The sequence below is a fragment of the Camelus dromedarius genome, chromosome 25, assembly GCF_036321535.1.
Source record: "Camelus dromedarius isolate mCamDro1 chromosome 25, mCamDro1.pat, whole genome shotgun sequence".
In the NCBI taxonomy this organism is placed as follows: Eukaryota; Metazoa; Chordata; class Mammalia; order Artiodactyla; family Camelidae; genus Camelus; species Camelus dromedarius.
The window spans coordinates 2,661,058-2,680,287 of record NC_087460.1 but is presented as its reverse complement, the minus strand read 5'-3'; the positions used below and the strand labels follow the sequence as shown (position 1 = coordinate 2,680,287).

The window sequence follows — 19,230 nt, the reverse complement described above, 5'->3', positions numbered from 1 at the left end:
CGGCTCGCCTCCCTCCCGGCCTCGCCCCTGTCTCCACTGCGAGGTGTCTGACCCAGAAAGCGCCGGGTCTCCTGGGCAGAGTAAGGCCCAGCCCCTGCCTGCCCCGCCCACTGTGTGCTGCACCTCGGCCCCGCCCGCTGTGTGCTGCCCCGCCCCTCACCTCGGCCTGGATGATGTTCCAGGCGTTCTTAAGCCCCACGTTGTCCTCCGAGTTGTACAGCAGCAGTCCCTCCTTCAAGTCCCTCCTGGCGTTCTCGTTCACCTGTCAGGTGAGGGAAGGCTCAGGTCGGGTGGGACACTCCCTCCAGCTCGTCCAGGTCCACCAGAACTGCGGCCACAGCTCGTCCTCTAGGGGAGGCCCTGCCAGCCCAGTGTGGGTGATGCCTGGGGGCAGGGTCGCACTTTGGGGCCAGAGCAGCAACTCTCAGAGGCAGAGACATCAGAGCGCCTCCACTCCCCTCATGGCAGGACCAGCCACACACAGGCAACTCTGCCACCAGGCCCACAGCATCGTTATCCCCAGTGCTGCCGCTCTCAAAACACACCCTGGGATCCACAGGAGGGCAGGCCAGCCATTTTGAGCGTGGGCCCACCTCTCGCCAGGAAGTAACTTAGACCCTCTCACCTCTACTTTGCCTGTAATACAGGAAAACCACATCTACCTCTGGGACTGTCAGGAGAATTAAAGGGAATGACTCCCATAAAGAGAGAGGAACGGGGCTGGTCCATGAGATCTCTCAGTGTTATTACTGCCTCCTTTTCACAGATGCAAAAGAATTATCGTTTCTAATCCTAATAATGACTCTCCCTTTCAGTGCAGCTTGGCCAATCCTTCCTGGTGGTCGGGCCCCAGGGGAAGCTTCCCCAGCTTGACTGGGAACTGTCCAGCACAGCGGGGTTATCAGGGGTCACCCCACCTCCTCCAGATCCCCAGCACAGGGAGCAGCTGTCCTGTCCTCAAAGGTCTCCAAAAAAGGAAGCACAGCTCCCTCCACTTTGAGCCCTACCTACAGTGTCACCTGGAAGGTTCTACCGTGTCACCCTCCAATCACCCAGCCCAGCCACCGAGCCAGCTCTGAGCCCTTCTCCAAGTGGTCAGCACAACTATGCTTGAGTACTCCTGGGGGGTAGGGGGGGGCTCAGTCTGCAGCATCCCTGGGTAATTTAGAGGACTCCAGGTCCTGAGACTACACGAGGTAATGAACCACCCCACAGTCCCCACCAAAGCCTTCCCGGGGCCTTTCTTAGCTGTCCTCTCCTCAAAGGTGTGACCCGCCAGGGCCTTTCCTCCAGCTTGCCCTGACCCAGCCCCAAGGCAGTGAAACTCCTACACCTCCTCCCTTCTGGGAAGGCTCACCTTGTCCATGTAGACAAAGAAGAGGATAATCAGGATCAGCTCTGCCAGGAGGATGATCAACAGGACGATGAAAAACTGGAAAGAGAAGGTCCAGGCGTGGGCACAAGGCAGAGGTTGTGGCCGGGGACGGGGTGCAAACAGGGATGGCAGGGAGGCGGTGGGGGGAGGCAGGGGATGGGTAGCACCTGGACAGGGCTTCCCAGGCCTGGGAGAGGCCACCCCTTCCTGAGGAATCCCAGATGGGCAGCAGAGGGAGAAAAAGTAGACAGCCAATCAAGGAGTGGGGGCAGCTGGGGAGGGACAGCCAATCATGAGGAAGAGGGGTATGGTCAGGTAAAGAACATTCCAGAAGCAACTTCCCTAGGCTCCAGCTGGGCCCCCAGTTGACTAAGTGGCCCAGATGCAGGGCGATCCAGAGCCCGGAGGGCTGGGGGACTGGGGTCCAACTTACACTGAGGAGGAGGCACCTGTTCTCCTTGATGGCCCCCAGGCAGCCCAGGAAGCCCGTCACCATGACGACGGTGCCCACAGCAATGACGAGGTTGGCTGCAGACAGCGAGGGAAAGCTGGGGGAGAAGGTGGCAAAGTTGCCTTGGGACACGGAGAGCCAAATGCCCACTCCGAGCAGCCCACAGCCACAGAGCTGGAGAGAGAGGAAAGCCCGTTAGACCGGCACGGCCCTCGTCTTGTCCCCACGGAACTGGAATGCATGTCTCCCACCCCGTTCCCCAGGCCCCCAAACATGAGACTCAGGGTAGAACCAGGCCCAGACCACGTTGCGGTGTGACTGACACAAAGCCCCCAGCCTCTCTGGGTCCCGGCCTCCCCGTCTGACAAACGGACCACATCAGCTTCACGAACCTCCTATGGTCACTCCAATGAGGATGGAATTAAATAACACACAGGAAAGCATGGAACAAATACGGAAGGTTCTAGATGCACATGATTATTCCACTTGGCAGGAGGGGGGGCCCTGGCAGTCAGGAAGACAGCAGGGGAGGGGGCGCACGGTGGTTACCAGAGTAAGCAAGGGCTCGTCTCTGGGGTTGGGGAGAGAACCTTGGAGCCCAGCTCCTCTGAGCCAGATCTTGCAGCGACTGTCTTGCTGCCCTGACCAGAAGGGCCACTTGCCCACTGTCCTCAGGAGCGTGAAGAACAGATTTCACACTGATGGAAATAGAAAAGAGCTCGCTGGCCTGGCCGGGGGTCTGGCCGATGTGCAGGACATGGGTGCACCACGCCTCCGCCTTCCAGCCCGGCGAGCCAGGAGCCGGCAGCTGGCACCCGGCCCGGCTCCCGCCCTCCTGCTTGGCCCCTGGGGGCTGCAATGCCATGGAAGCTGCAGTTTCCTGTTTCCCGGGTGGCCTTGTTTTACGCCCCGTAAACTGATGTTCCCCCCACTGCCTCCAGCAGCCCAGGGAAGTCCGCTGGGTCTAAGGAGCCAGTCCATCAGTCACCCAGGACTTACTGAACACAGCTTGCACCATCTGTGCTGGACACAGAACAAGGACCAAGTCAGAGCCCTGTCCTTCCCGGGGCCTCCTCTGGGCCAGACGGGAGCAAGGAAGGAGCAGCAACCCCCCAGGCCGTATGCACTGGCGCCAAATAAATGACACAGGCGTCCAGGTGCCAGGAGGAGGAGGCAGTCCCTCAGCATGGTGGGCTTGGGCAGGGGGACAGTGAGATACTGTCACCCACCTCCCCGACCCACTTCTGGGTGAGAATCTAATGGAAAGAGAGCACATGAGGAGAAGGCCAAGGCCGCATGCCGGCCTCTGGGAGGCATTTCCTGGGCTCCCAGGAACCCAGCCCGCCCCGGCTCTCGCGCTGCCCCAGCTTCAGGGAGAGGACAGACAGGCAGTGAAGACTGGGTGGCCATGAGCTGGCGGAGCGCTGGGAAGGCCAGGCAGAGGCAGCGGCTGCCCAAGGAGACGGCACTTCCTCTCCCACTCAGTCTGCAAACCCACACGGAGCACTTCCTCAGTAAAGCCAGGCCCTGCCCTGAGCGCGGGGGAGATGGGGGCAAAGCCCTGCCCTCGGGAAGAGGGGACTTGTGCAGGGGACACAGGCGTCATATAAAGCACACACACAGCAGAACTTCAGGGGCCGTGAAGAAAAATAAGGATAAAAAGGAGGCAGAAAGTAACTGAGGGAGGGGGGTGGGGGTCAGGTCAGAAAGGCGGCATTTGAGGAGGGACCTGCGAGAGGGAAAGTGAGCCATGTAAATAATGGGGGAAGGACGTTCTAGAGAAAACAGAAAGTGCAAAAGCCCTGGGGTAGGAGTGTGCCTGGCCAGCCAGGGGAGCTGGAGGTGACACTGGTGACCAGCAGGCGGGACCTCACAGGCCTCAGGAAAGAAAATGGTGTTCTCGGTGGGATGGGAAGCCAGTAGCAGGACAGTGAGCTGACCTATGGTTTCAATAGGTCACTCTGGCTGCTGTTCGGAGAACAGTCCATCAGAGGGCATAGGGGGAGGTGGGTGAGCAACCAGGAAGCCACTGCAGCGACCAGGTGACTAGGTGGGGCTGGTGGCCATCTCCAGCAGCTGGCCATGCAGGAGTGCTGAGAGGTGGTCCAGTTCCAGAGGCATTTGGAAGGGCTTGCTGGGTTTCAGCACACGAGGAGGATTTCGATAAACCAGGAGACGGAGGGTAGCGCAGAGCGGGCACAGCACGGGAAATGGGGCCATTCCCACACATCCCTACACCAGCTGGTTCCAGGAGCTGCAGTGATGGAGTGGGGTGAGTGGAGCAGGTGCTGGGTCCCCACGCTGTGGAGAGCAGCTCTGTGCCCTGTGCCCTGCAGCAGCCCCAGGGGGACGGGGCCAAGGCTCCTGGGTGTGGGCACACCAGACCCAGAGCACCCACCCCACGGGGTATCCAACCAGCTCGGCTGCGGACGGGGCGCCACCACCCACACAACCACCAGGTGGTGCCCCAGGCCGGGTCGGAGCTCTGGGTTTGCAGAGAGGCACAAAGACCTGTCCAACTTGTCACCAACTCCCTTCAATCTGGTCAGTTTCTATGCTGCCGGCTCAATTTTTCTTTCATTAATCACACCATGGAAATTCATGCTCTCCATGCTGAGGATGGATGGCTGTAAACGCCAGACCCTGGAATGAATAAGAGACCCCACTGCTGCCCCGTCACCCGCTACAGATAAGGAGCCTGGCCTTGGGGCCCCTGCAGCCGCACGACGCCCTCCCACCCTGCGCTGGAGACACCAGCCCCCCGGCCCTCCCCAGCCTGGGGGAGTCCTCGGGGCACCACCAGGTGCACCACGCCCTTGCACAAGAGGGACTCCAGCACCTGCGGACTTGGGCACCTGCAGGGGCTCCTGGAACCAGTGCCCCTCGGATACTGACGGGTGACTGTTCAACTGTCCCCCGAGGCCGGTTTCCGCTGGGAGGGGGCCTTGTGCCTCTTCTCGCCATGTCCCTCCTGGGGGAGGGGCTGTGAGGTCAAGGAAATCTCAACAGCTCAGAAATTCCAGAAGTGGGTCATCTCTGACTTCACACTCGCCGACCTCTGATTTGGTGCACCAGCTCCCCAAAGCTTGTTCCCCGAGCCCCACGTCTGCTTCCTCCTCACTTCCTGTCCTAGGTCACCTTTCCCCAGGGTAGGTCCCAGGTAAGGCCTGCTGCCCCCACCAGCAGCCTGGACCCAAGTTCCCCAGCTGTCCTCTCCAAGCTGCACGCCCGGCCCCACCCCCGCAAGGCTGCTGCTGAGTGAATGAGGCCCTGCAGGTAACGAGGAGCCCTGCTCACCGCATATCCTCCTGCTGAAATGGACGGACCCCAGCTCCCATCTCTGACTCAGAACCAGCAGAGTCCTTGGGCCCTATGTTCACAGATTAGGACACTGAGTGGCCATCATACCACCACGCCGGGCCCAGGACCTGGCCTCCTGGCTTTTGGTGCAGAACCCCGGTGACACCACAGCACTAAGGAGACCATGAGTGCACGCTGAGCCCCCGACAGGTGAGAGGTGCCAGGCCAATGCCTGAGCCCCACGCCCAGGTCCCGGCCACGCACCCCTGCCAGCCTCTGGCCTCTGTTTCTCAGCCCAGCCTGCAGAGAGCTGCCTGAACCCTTTTTCTATAACACCTCCTCCATTACACTGCTCCCCAGTGTGACACCGAGACGCTCCCTCTCTGAGGCCCAATTTCCTTTAAAATGTGGCATTTGGACTAGAGAATTTCTCAGGCCCCAAGCCTGAGATGCACTGGTCTCTCCCCAAGCCCAGTGGTACAACCAGAGTGACTTTAATCCCAGGGACGGCCGGCTGCGTCTGAAGACGGTTTTGTGGTCACAATTTGGGGAGGAGGAGCTGCTGGCATCTTAGTGGGCCGAGGCCCGGCATGCTGCTAGGCATCCGAAAGGGCCTGGGGCAGCCCCCACCACACAGAACCTTCTGCCCCAAATGCCAAGAGGTTGAGAATCCCTGCCCGAGCCCCGCACCTGGGCCAGGTGTCCACCCTTTGGCTATGGCCTCCTGGACAAGACGGCTACCAGACGGAGAATCTGCTGTGGTCCTCCAGGGGCGGGCAGCATCCGGGCTCTGAGAGGGATGACACACACACACATGAGGTGAGGGCCAGGGCGGGGCAGTCCAGGGGCTGAGGGCCAGGGCAGGGCAGGAGGGAGGGGTTGACAGAAGAAAGGGTTTGCTGGGCAGGAGGGCAGGACCACAGGAAGCCACCTCTGAAGGCTGCGCAGGGGCTAGGGGCGGGGAGGGCGAGGCTGGACGGGAGGAGGGAGCACAGGAAGCAGGCAGGGCCTGCAGTGACACAGCCTAGAGCTGGAGAGCCTAGCTGGTGGCATTTGGGAAAATGCCCTTCCAAAAGCAGAGGCTTGTCTCAGCTGAGACAGGAGGCCAGATTCAAGCCCAGTGCAGGAGGGAACTCTGGGACGAGGCGGGTGACTCAGGGGACTGGGACCAGCCACCTTGCGGCCTCCGGGCCTGGTCAGCGGCCCTCTCCAAGCGGGGGCAGGCCTGGGGGCCACCCTGGCCACCAAGCCTCCTGCCCCTGCCCTGCCCCCACCCAAGGGCACTTGTAAGTATTTCCCACTCAGGCTCCAAAGGAGCCCAAGTCCAGATAGGAGCTAACAAGTTCCACCCTTGGCTTGCCCTGCCTTGCTCTCTCCAGGGGCTAGGGTTTGGGTCTGTTTTGTCTGTTACTAAATCCCCAGGGCCTAGAACAGCACCTCCCCTTGGCAAATGCCAGTGGGTCCCCCTCCTCCAGGCTCTCCCATTTGGGCCCTTTGCTGACCCCGCAGAAGGGAGAAGGTACAGCCCCTTCAGAGTCTCGGCATCAGGATTCCTCGTCACCCTGGGCCCATCCTGCAGATGCCCAGCAGGCAGAGTGAGGCCGGCAGGCTATGGCCTCATTTATAAAGTCTGCTGTAATTAGCCAACACCCCATGGCATGTTCCCGATCTTCAGTTGGAACCATATTGATTTATAGTTTTAATATAGTTTAATATAGTTTCTGCCATGTTTCCTTATGTATTTTTTATGCAGCATCCCAGTTCTGTGGGGGTGAAGCCCCCTGAACCCACCTCCCTCCTGAGCTCCCGCCGCCGCTTGCTTAGGGCTCCGGCACAGCCACTGCCCGTGACCCCTCACAGCTGCCGCCGTTTCTCCTGCGTGCAGGACGGCCCTGCCTGGGGTCACCTCCTGTGCCAGAGCTGGACCCAGGGCAGCACATCCCCGCCCAGCCCTTTGTGCAGACACGCTGCCCACCCGCACTAATACCCCAGCGCCCCAGGCCAGGTTCACGTCTCAGATGTTTCTATGCCACCCCCAGATCATGCCTGGAGACTACATAAATATTTGTTCCACGGATAGATGGATGGATGGATGGGAGGGCCTGGGAACAGCACCAGACCTAGACACATATACCCGCCTGAAAACGAAGCCCTGCAGCCCCTCATCCCCACCAGCGCCAGTATACCCCAGCTCACCTGCAGCCCCTCGCCCGTCCCTGTAAGTCACCTGCTCTGCCTGCCCTAGCCCCCCACAGCTCAGCACACCCCAACTGTTTTCATTTCCGCTGCCTCAGTGTCTCTGCAGAAGGCCTCAACCCAGCCCCTGCACCCTCCCCGCCCCCTTGGCTTTGCAGAGGCCCTTCAAACACTCACCCCCACACCCTGTGCTCCACGAGCCAGGGCCAAGCACCAGCATTTAATGGCATTTAATAAATTAGTGGATGTGGAGAATAAAAAAGAAAACCAAAACGACTTAAATTTCACGGCCGACGTACGGGCTGGTAATGATCCTGCCGGCCCCGGGAGAAGCCGGCTGCCGGGGACTCCATCACCGGGAGAGGGGCACTGCGTCTGTGCCAGGAGCGGGGTGGCTACTTTGTGTTTCAGCTGCCCTGGCCTCCGAGGGGCCTGCAGCTTCACTCTCACGGCCACAGAGGGAGGCAGGAGCAGCCGGACAGTGTTTCCACTTCTGCAAGGAGGGGACAAAGTCACAGAGACACCTTCGCCAAAGCCACCCAGCAGGCAGGAGGATCAGGGCACGGAGGGGGTGGGGGGCCCCCAGTGAGAAGGCGCCTCTGTGTGCCTGACCCTGGCCCCAAGGGTCCAGCCTCTGCTTAAGCCCCCTGGGGTCCCAGTGCTCACCAGCCAGCAACACACTCCACTCTTTTTCGCACAACTCTAACTGGTCAAGAGTTCTTCCTCATTAACTCAGGAGCCGGCTTCCTTGTGGCTAACGGGCATTAGTCCTGGTTCTGCCCAAGCAACCTGCTGAGGAGGAGTGTGTGCAGGCCTTTATGCGCCTGAAGTCCTGGACCTAACAGCATCCTTCCCCAACTTCCCCCGGCCCAGTAAAGGGCTTTCAGGGATTTCATCTCTGAGCCACCCTCCACCACTGAAAGTTAGCCTCCAGCCCTGCAAGGACAGTGCAATGTGCAAAGACACCACTCTCCCCTTCTCCATTCTGAGCTCTATACTTCTGGTAATCCAGCCCAAGCCACCCCTGGCTTGGCTGGCAGCCACAGCACAGTCATGGTTCACACTGAGCTTGTGCATAATGAAGAACCAAACAGTATGATTCCTTGGCCATTCTTTTTTCGACCCTTCACTTTCCCTCAAAGCTTCTAATTTCTTCACAACTTCACAGCCCCCAACATCACTAGCTTGCACAGGTGACAGGGAGATCACACCCATATTTCTGAGCCAAATTTTCCTCCAAATAAACATTACATAAAGCATTTGCATATCTAAAACCCAGTTACATTTTGATTATTACATAATGAGGTTATTTCCTAGCTAAGATGGTTCTAGGGGAGAGCACTTAAACACGGCCAAACTGCGGGGATGCTGCGCTGGGGAGCTGTGAGTCTCTGAGGTTAACAGAGCCTTTAAGTTGCACATCCCCAGAGTCCACTTCTCTCCAGCGAACTCTGTAGGGTCATTAGGAACATAGGGACCACTGCCTCAAGTCACTGGAACATCCCACAGTTGAGAGGGGGCCTTGCCACAACACCTCTTGCTGTCTAAGACTCTAAGAAGTGCCAGGGACGAAAGAGTCATGATGGAGGAGACCCCTGAGGTCAGCCCGTCCTCCCCGCAGCGGGTTAAGGCCCCAGGGGTGGGTCGGGGTAGTAAGAGCCCAGGCACCGCGGCCCTGGTCCCAGATAACTGCACAAAGTGCTTGGTGTTCTCTGACCCCGGTGGGGGAAAGGGGGAGGTGGCTTTGCTGAAACACTGCCCATCTGTTCGGGCTTCCCCGCCTGGCCTCGGTGTGGAGTGCATCTGCCCTGCCCAGGAGCTCACTCCGACCGAGGCATCTGTGGGACTGCAGGGGGCAAGCCCTGGGACGGGGAGAGTCTGCATCTGTCCCGGGGCTTCAAAGACCAGGGCAGGGGGGCTGAGAGCAGGCGCAGCCGCCCAGACAGCTGGTGCCCAGGGAGCAAGGGGCAAGGACTAGAACCGGGGTGGGGGCGGCCTGCCTGGTGCTCTCCCCACACGGCCCCCTTAGAACGCTGGTCTCCACACCCTTCCTCTGTCTGGGAGAAAGGCCTGCAGGGCAACGTGCTCACCTCGCCCACCTCCACCTGCACCCTGGTTCCCGGCCCCTCTGGACTCCTCCAATCTGACAGCAGGGCCCACTTCTACTTTCTCAGGTGCCAGCACACTCCGACCCCGCCACTATCCAGACTGACTGCCGGTCTGCTCACTCAGTGGGGAAATGTTAAAGGACGCAAGGACCGGCTCAGAGCCCCCGGGGAGTCCCGAAGTGGGACAGAGGCTGCTGGAAGGGACGGAACCCAAGGAACAGGCCCCGAAGGACCACAGAGTGAGGTGTGGTTAGGACACCAAGGAGCAGTGGGTGATACAAGCACCTGCCAGCCCTGTGGAGGGGGCGTGGTCACTCAGTCTGTACACACTGAGCCATGCCACTACCACGGCCCTTCTGGGAGGGCCCCCAGGGGTGGCAAAGCTGCCCTTTCTTCCCACTCTGGCCAGAGTGCGGTCGGGGTGGGTGCAGGGGAGAAGGGAAACTTGGGAAGCACCTGTAACCCAGCATTCCCAAGCTCGCTCCAGGAGGACTGAACCCCAGACGGCGAGACTCTGCCCATCTCGGGCGAGCACCCAGCACCCAGCGGGGGTCCTCCACCCCTGCTCGGAATGCAGGAGACAGTCAGCTAAAACGGCAGGGGGCAGGCTCGGGGGAAGAGCTATCAAGACGGAGGACACCCTTCGTTGTCCTGGCCTCTGCTGGAGGTTTCTGTTCCCCAAGCCAGGGGCAGGATGGCCCTTTCCTGGGAGAGTGGAGGGAGGGTGACCCCAACTCCAGAACTTGTCAACACAACAGGAAACAGATTGGAGCTTCAGGCCACCCAAGCCCAGTGAAAAGCCCTGGCAGGTGCCAGCACAGGAAGGGGGCTCTCTGTGCTGGGGGGTGGTGTGCACATGGCCCTCATCACCTGCACCCCAAGTGCAATGCCTGCCTGAGCTCTGGGTGCAGGAAGGAGCATGGAGAGACAGCCTGGGACCACGGCATGGCAAGGTACTGTCTGAACACCCAAGGTCACGGTAAATTGGGAGGGAAAGCACCAAGGACTCACTCAGAATAGCTTGTCAGAGGAGTCTGGAGAAAGGATTTTCCCATCACCAGCATATTTTTTTTCCTTCCTGCTCTTTTTTATTTCGTGCATCTGGGAGAGAGGCATTTCTGAGCGCGTCAAAGCATAGGGTAATACGAGAAGCCAGGGCTGCCGCAGGAGGCAGGGATGGGTTTAAGAAACCCACCTTCAAGGTTCACGTTGAAACTGGGGCCACCTGGGCTTCCTTGAGAAAGCAGAACTGTCAGTAGCCTGCAGCTCAGGATGTGGAGCCCCAGGGACGGCCACACGCCAAGAGGCTCTGACTACTTGGCCTTCCTGGGATGTGTCTCTGCTAAAAGACGGAGGGAGGAAGAGCACCTCCCCAGAGCTCAGGGACACGGAGAGGATGACTAGGATTATCCCTGCCGAGCACTGTGCTCCCTGGAATATAAATACTGTACAAGGTCCGGGGCTATTACTCAAACTCCTTGCAAAATGCAGGGGACACCTTGAATTCACTTCACATCTTTCTGGCAAAGAGCTCAAATGATCTGGGAGACGATAACTCATCCTACAGAATGGGAGGGGTGGGGACCCTTCTCCCTGTTTGAGGAAAGGCGCCCCCATCACTGCCCGGGGGGAGGAAAAGTCAAAGAGTGAAAATCTGTCCGTTTTTGGGCACCTCTCCCCCAGTGGGGCTGCCTCCGTTCCGTCCATCAACAGGATGAAGGCCCGTTAATACTGTGATGAGGACGGTCCTCCGTGGCTCAAGTTCAGCAGATAATATCCTCTAATTACACGTACAGGTGTCGGGAAGGACCGTGACTGACAAGCAGGTCCATCTCTGGCCCCAGGACAGCCACCCACACACACTTTTGCAATCAGCCTCATGCATGGCCAACACAGGATTGGTCTTCTCTCCAGGGATGCTATGCCCACAGCCTGATTATTTATACTGTCAGCCGGGAGCCGTGTCCACCCACGCCAGGATTTGGCATTCTGACATGCTCTATGGGGGACACAGGCTGGTTAAGTTCGGGTCCCTCTGCCAGAGATGTCTCTGCACCACTGACGGAACTGCCTGAGATCTCTCCTCACCCCGCCCCACAACAGTTCTGCTGTCTGTCTCCCTCGTAGAACTGGAGACTCCGGCTCACCCTCACCCTTCCACGTGTCCACTGCGATTCAGATCACTTTACTGAAAGCTACTGGTCTGCAGTGTGGCAGGCGAGCGCACCCAAGGTCACAGAACTTGTTCAGGGAGAGTCATGCCCCCACCCGCCCCGGTGCCTTCCCTGCCTTCCCTCCCCGAGGCTGGGCTGCTGGGGACTCGACCACGTGCCCGTGGTTCTCAGTGCTTTGCCCCTTCTGCCCCACTTAGGCCTCCCAACCCAACGGCGGGGACAGAGGGGGTCATTTTCATCCTCCCCGTTTTACGGGAGGGAGATGGGATGGGAGGATGAAGGCACGAAGGGGTTCAGTGGCGACGGAACCCAGGAAATCTGGCTCCAGAAACCACGTTCTGACCCACCAGGCCCCTCTGCTTAGACCTATGTTGTCCCAAATCCATCGGAAAGGGGTCATGGACAAATCCACGCTTGGAAGAGGGAAGGCTCGCCACCTCGGAGGTCGAAAGTGCGGCCTCTGCTCTGTGGCCTGGGAGCCCGCTTGTGGATGAGGAGGGCAGGGAGAGCAGGGATGGTGGCAGTGCTGATAGGGCGGTGACGATGATGATGTTAAGAACACTGAAGGGGAAGCCAGCATTTACTGACCCCTAAGCCACGCCAAGAATGGTGTCAGCCCCTTTCCACAAAAACCAGAAAAGTTAGTTCCTATTACTTCCTCCCACTCTGCCAATCAGAAAACTATGATCAGAGGTTAAGCATCTCATCTGAGCTCACAGGTGGAGCTGGCAGACCTAGGATTTAAATCCAGTTTAATGTGAATGCAGATCCTATGATTGAAGCCTTTTTCTGTGCCTTGTACAGACCTAAAAAAAAAAAAACAAAACCAACTTCACTTCACTAAACATTCTCCACGACTTTCTAGCCCAGTCTGAGTTGAGCGAGGTGGGAGGGAGGGCAGGGACCCAGGACACCGCCCAGGCCCCGCTGGAAGGCTCAGCGGGGTGAACACGTGGCTGGGGGTGCACCCGGGGTGCACGGGTGTCCGGCGGGGGGAGGCAGGGGGAAGTCCAGCCCAGGTAGGCTACCTACTCCACTGATTTTACCAGCACTGAGACAATTGTTGGCCATACCTCTGCACAAGGAAGCAGGAAGGAACAAAATAAACGAGTTTGCAGCTCAGGGGGCCTTCTTTTGGGGCCTCTATTTCCACAAAGGAGCTTGTAGAGCAGCCCATCACTCCGTCCCAACGGCTCCCTGAGGGGCTGCTACCCCACTTTACAGAAAAGCCGCTGCGGCCGACCCCGCAAAGGCCTGTCACCACCCTGTGGGACAAGAACACCCCCTCTGACCCACCAGGGCACGGCGTCTCCAAGGAGCTCCCAGAAGTGACTCTGAGACGGTCCACCGCTTAGAGAGGAGCCATGAGGAGGCCTGGCTGGTGACCTTCCAGGCACCTTCCACCCGGTCTCCCCGCAGCTGCCCCAGAACCTGCACTGAGCTGGGAGCCGTGCTGGCCACGCCACACAGGAGCAGGAGACGGCCCCTGCTCGGGAACACTCAGCAGGACCAGCGAGACCGGGCGGGAGAAGCTGCCCGGACATGGAACAACACAGGCCCAGTGTGAGGTCTGGGTGGGGAGGGCTGAGGACCACTCTGGCCTCGGTTCAAGTTCACCAGCAGGGGGGAGTCTTGGAAAACGACTTTCCAGTGGTTGTTTTTCAAATGGGAGATTCACAGTTCCTCCCACATGAACAGAGCTGCAGTTGGGACTGAATGAGATTCAGGAAAATAAACTTCCCTGCACGGTGCCTTCACAAAGCCATAAGCGGGGGTTGTTATTAGCATTTACGGCCCGCGGTCCTCATCCATCCAGATGACTGAGGGCGGGCAGAGTAGCTGTAAGCCAGGGGCCAGCGGCGGGCGGGGGTCCTGCCCAGCCCGGAGCCCGGCTGCTCCCAGCCCCCAGCCCCTCTCCTGCACCCAGGAGGTGGCCCACCAGACGACGTTACTCCCTCCGCCGCCCAGTCCCCAGCCGCCCATCTCCGGGAGGCAGCTCGCTTCCCCGACTTGCGAGCATGCTTCTTTTGGCAGCGAGCTGCTGCTGTCTGTGCTCTGGACCGTAAAACAAGTTTTCATCAATAAATTAAGATAAGTGGAAAGCCAGCTCAAGAGGAGGCAGGCTGAGGCGGGCAGGCGGGAGGGCAGGAAGTGGCTCTGTGACCCACAAGGGGCCGGGGTGAATCCAAAGCAAGACTGGGGCACCCTGCCTCCTCTCCCTGGACCCCAAGGGCCCCCTTCCACCTGGCTTCTCACAGATGGGGAGGCTCAGAAAGTTGCCTGCCTCCCAGGGGTCCTGTTCTATCCTCAGGCAGGTGAGCAAGTGCCCGTGGCAGGTAGAGTCAGGTCCTCAACAACACTCTGAGCCAAAATACCGTTGCGATCACTGGGGCACAAGAGCCAAATCTAATCAGACATGTGCCTGCCCAATCACTGACACCAGAGATCTGGCTCCAGAATAAAACGTGTTCTCCCAGAGCCTTCCCACTCCTCAACGCAAGGCCTTCCCACACCTGGGCGCGAGCCCTCAGCCCCTCAGTGCACCTGCACACCTGCCCACCCTAGAAGTCTTCTCCTTCCCCACTTCTTAATCCAACCCAAGGCCTTCGTGTACCTGCTGACGCCCACCTCCTCGCCCCAGGCTGGCCAGCCCCGCCCTGAACCCCACCTACACTCCTCAGTGGCTCGGACCCTCTGACCACTCATCAGACCCTTCTCCCACTTCCCAGTGCTGGCCTTGGCCAGTGGTGCTTCGGCCCATTAGCTGCCCGGGGCAGGCACCTCCCCTCACACCCCTCTGTGTGCGTCCCTGGTGTCGAGCTCGGCATCGGCAGAGGTCCTCGGTTATCACTGCCAGGCATGGACTGGGTGAGAACAGGGAGGGGTGCAGGGACGTGGAGGCTGGGCAAGTTTTCAGCTCAGCAACAGGAGCACCTCCCCAGCCCCGGGCGAGGGCACACGGCCCCTCCTGCCCCCGACACTTGAAAAGGCCGGACCATATGGCAGGAGAAGGGCCATCTGTCCGTCCACCGCCACACCCGGGGAGGCGCGGCTCCACATATGCTTAGGAGTTAACGGACAGGTGAGCCCCTGGGCAGAGCGGCGGATGGACCCCGAACAGCACAGCACACCGGCCACGCACTGCCAGCACCCGGAGCCTTGGGCAAGTTGACCCGCTCCTCTGAGCTCAGCTCCCCCACCTTTCCAACGGAAGTCTGAACCTCACAGCACCCCAAGCCCCTCCAGCCCCGAGCTCCTGCGACCTCACTGCTGCCCCGCGCGCTCCCTGGCCGAGATGCAGGGCAGGAGCAGGAAGGAAGAGTGCGGGCCCGTGCTGGGCCTGAGAGGGACTGTGTGACTTATCGCCCCCCACGACCCGAATCCCCCAGTCAAGGACACAGTGCTCGGACAGGAGACTTGTTCCGGGTCCCACGGTCAAGGGCCCAGTCCGACGCCAATTCAGCACCTGCCTCAGGAACCAGACAGTTAAATACACCCAAACAGAGTGGGAGAAGGTGGAGCTTCGGGCCAGGGTGACACTAAATCCAACCTGGATATAAATCAGAATTGATTACTTCTGAGTTCAGGCACTTCCCCAAAGTGGAAGGATTGGAGTAATGTGAGTTCTTCGATCAAGTCTAGGCTGGGGGAGGTCCCCCTCTGAAGCAGACCCCAGCTGGCTCTCCCTCCTCTCCTCCCACCCCGCTTCTGCAGCACACACGCGCACACACACACAGATTACACACACTCGGATGGACACGCACATGCGCACACAGGCGAGCGCCCCCTGCACTGAGACCTGGAGGAGTAAAGGAGACCACTTCATAAGGACAAGCGGGAAAGTAGCCTGTATGTTAGATGTGAGTTGGCAGAAGCCGAGAGCAAAGTTCAGTGAACGGAACAGAAGCACATCGACAATAGCAAAAAGAAACAATTACTACGCATTTTCATATGAGCTCCCATCCCGAGGAATAAATTTGCTCTTGCTTTTGCTTATTCAACAGAAAAACAACAACAACAACAACAAAAAAAACCAGGCAGTTGCGGGAAAGGGATGAGGACACAGCAGAATGCAGACGCCTGCACTTCGCGGCACTTCCCCGAAGCTCTCAAAAGTGTGTTTTGAGATACCAGCTGACACAGGAGTCAGAAGAAATAGAAGAAATAACATTGTAAGTGGAGAGGCTTAGGGTGCTGCCTCCAGGGTACCCACAAAACAGACACGGTAAAAGTAACAGGGAGAGGTGTCTCTCCCATCCACCTGGCAGCTTTGCATCTTTGGAAGAAGTTACCCCTAACCCTGCCAAGAAAAAAAAAGATTTTACTTGGAGATGGAATCTTTAAGGTTTGTGGCACCAGCTGCTCAGGGGAGCTCGGGTCCGGCTTCATTTCAGGAAAACTCCGACCTCTTTTGCAGGAGCAAACCCACAAGGCAGCCCTGCAGATTCTGGCCCTTCTACGCAAAGTGCGTCACCAAGGCCCAGGAAGGCAGGGGCCAGTGCTGGGGGAGGGGCGCAACAGCCCTGCAGAGCAGGTGTCCTCAGCCTGGGGGCCCGGCGTGACCGTGACTGCTGGAGACGCAGGACTCGGGGGAGGATCCTGCCACCGGCACCAGGCGCACCAGGAGGGGGTCACGCTAACCACGCAGGTGACCGCATAGCTTCTCAGGTCGCAAGCGGCCCAGGACCCTTTGCATGCACTGACCATCAGTATTTCTGTACTGCAGTGTCATACGCACTCTGAATCAGGGTGTCCGTCCCAGTCTCCTGAAAATGCACTTCTCCACCCACGTCCCTGATTTGGGGACATGTTCCTCCATCTATTCCTCCTTCCAAGAAACAGAAGTTGGACCGGTGGCCAGCAGCTAAAAGCACAGACTGGAGTGAGCGCCTGGGTTCCAAATCCCAGCTCTGCCCCTTCCCAGCGGGACTTTGTGCCAGTTGACTCTGTGACTCTGACTCCTCATCTGTAAAATGGGGGCCCAAATGCTAACTCCTCAAAATTATATGTCACACTTGCAAGGCTGCTGTGAAGATTAAAAAGGAGAACGAGAACGCGGCGAGACGTCATAAATGTCTATCAGCACTGCCGGGCACCTCCTGCCCCCCACCCATGCCAAATCCTCCCGCCGCACCCCTGCAGCTCTCCTGCCTCCACACTGTCCACTCCACTCCTGCGGCCCAGTTCCTGGTCTCACCCCTTTGGCCAGAACACCGGAAGCACCCCTACTGGTCACTCCCTCCCCACTCTGTCACCACCGCAATCTGAACACTCCGCCTGGGGCACGTCGCACCTCATCTTCCAGGCCTCGGAGGGCTCCTGCCTCCTGCAGGGTGTGGCAGGAGCCCCTCGGCCCGGCACGCACCTCCTGCAGGCTCCTCCTCACTAGTGTGCCGCCGTCCCCGCAACCCAGGCTACCCGTCCCTCTGTGATACGCCCCAAGACTTGGCCGGCGTGCCTCTCCGTGAGCTCTTCCCCCTCCAGCCCCTACTGCTGGGCAGTGCTCATCCTTCCATGATGGGCCTGAGCTCCACCCTCCCTCCCTTCCTCTCTGTGCGCCAGAAGCAGGTGCTCCCTCCGCCACAGCACCTAACGCACTTCGTCCCACGTACTCACGCTCATTCCTCGTTGGTTTTAACTAAGTCAGCTCTCACTCCACATCTCCCACAGTGCCTCACATACAGTAGGCTCTCAAGAGGTCTTTCTCCTGTTTTCACAAAGGCGAGCTCCCGGCAGCAGGGAACTAAGATGGTACAACTTGTCTGCGCGGCACCCGGCTGGTCCCTGGGGGAAAGGGTACCTCCACGCGTGCCCTCAAGGACCACAAGGCCCAGCACTGCCATGAATACCGAGCGTATCCAAGTTCTCCAGTGGCACCGAAACGCTGTCACTTCAAGCGCAGCCACACCCCAGCCCCGCCCCCAGGCACGTGACCACAAGGGTTACCAGTGTTCTTCCTCTGTGTGACTCATTCAAGCAACATCTTGCTTCCTTTCCACAGGCCGTTATTAAGCACAAACGATGCCAGGAACCACATCCAAGTGCTGGGCACCTCGCAGGCTGTCACAGTGTCCTGAGGAACTGCTTTCCCCGAGCGCCGTGGGGCGGCCCCCCGCTGGGCTCACACTCCTGCACCTACTTGCCCACTCCTACCTCCACTCGGACGCCTCACAGACCTCTCACACTCAACAGGGTCACTCAGAAAGCCCGAAACTCAAGCCACAGGCAACCCAAGGGTCCCCCTCGTGGCCCATGTCACCCACCCACAAGTCCTGCCGATGCTGCCTCCAATTTCCATCTCCGTCTCCATGGCTACCCCCACCTCTCCCTCCCACCTCCACCATCATCTTCCGTTTTCCCAGCTGCCCCTCTTGCCCGGCTGTAACCCATTCTCTACAGAGCGGCCAGAAGGGCCCTTGTTCAAATTGCCAGAGGTTCCCCTCGCGTGTAGAGCAAATCCCAAATCCCTCCCCATGGCCTGCGAGACCCTACCCCACCTGGCCTCTGCCTTCCTCTCCCTGTCCGTGCTCTGGTCTTGCTCACTGGCCTCTGCCAGCTCCTGACACCCTGCACTGCTCTGCGCTGGGAGTGCCCCGGGTCAGGGTGCTCCTCCTTAGGTAGACGCGTGGCTGCTTCCCCCTTACCCTTCAGGCCTTCCTCGCCCCCGTCCTGCGTGGCAGCCCGTTATGCCTTGTAAGCACGCGTCTTCCCCACTAGAATGTGGCAGCCAGGAGGCTGGAGACCCTGACCTGCCCCGTGTGTGTCCCTCAGGTGCCAGCTGCATGCTAAAGACTCAGTAAACCTCTGCGGAGGGAGGGACAGACAGAGGGAGGAGGCCGGGACTCGGGAGGCTCGGGTCCTTGAGAGCGCTCCTCTCCAGCAGCGCTGGGCGTAGCGGGACTAAGCCTCTCAGGCATCACGGGGGCCCTGAGTGGTGGAGGGTGCTGAGCTGCAGCACAGAGAAAACGCTGCAGGATGTGAACAGCTTTGGCAAAAAAAAGAGTAATAAGGAGCATGGGCTATGATGTCAACGGGCTCACGGGAGTTAAATTCCCCACCCCGGCTGTGCAAACTTAGAAAAGCAACATGACCCCTCGAGGCTGTCATTTCTCGTTTACAAAACAGAGACAATGCCACCAAATTCACAGGGTTGCATAAGCACAGTGCCTGGTACCGAGTGACGCTCACGGAAAGTCCTCTTTTCCAAGGATGCTGGGGGCTCAGACCCACACACGCTTTCTAATTGAATGAGTCCATCCTCCTGCTTCCCAGGTGCTGGGCTGCCTGGCTGTCACCATCTCTCATGCGTCAGCCACCTGATCTCAGGATCTCACCTAAGGGACAAGAGGCAGCGAGGCAGATGTGATGAGGCTGCCCGAGGGCTCTCAACCAGGCCATCACTCTGGATCTTGGCTCGGGACAAGACCCTGGGTACGGGCCCTGGAAGGTGGGGCAGGCATGGCACAGGGCTGTTAACACTGCTTGGTTCTAGGGTCACCCCAAGCTCCTTGCAGCCTTGGTGGGAGGGAGAGGAGGAGGAGAACCAACTCGCCTGCCGTCTTAGTCTCAAACGCCAAACGGCAGCTCCCAAGCCAGGGAAGGGGTGAAGGCTCCTGTGCCCTTAGC

General features: G+C 59.2%; 1 protein-coding gene across 2 annotated transcripts in view; it reads right to left on the bottom strand.

Moving 5' to 3' along the window:
• The window catches only part of TSPAN9 (tetraspanin 9), a 164,262-nt gene that overhangs the window by 2,482 nt on the left and 142,550 nt on the right, over positions 1 to 19,230 (bottom strand). For both annotated transcript variants that reach the window (XM_064478934.1, XM_031444297.2), the window contains 3 exons: positions 1,809 to 2,000; positions 1,358 to 1,432; positions 161 to 262 (listed from right to left, as the gene is read on the bottom strand). In XM_064478934.1, coding sequence (XP_064335004.1) covers positions 161 to 262; positions 1,358 to 1,432; positions 1,809 to 2,000 — 369 coding nt within the window. The remainder of the gene's footprint in view (positions 1 to 160; positions 263 to 1,357; positions 1,433 to 1,808; positions 2,001 to 19,230) is intronic.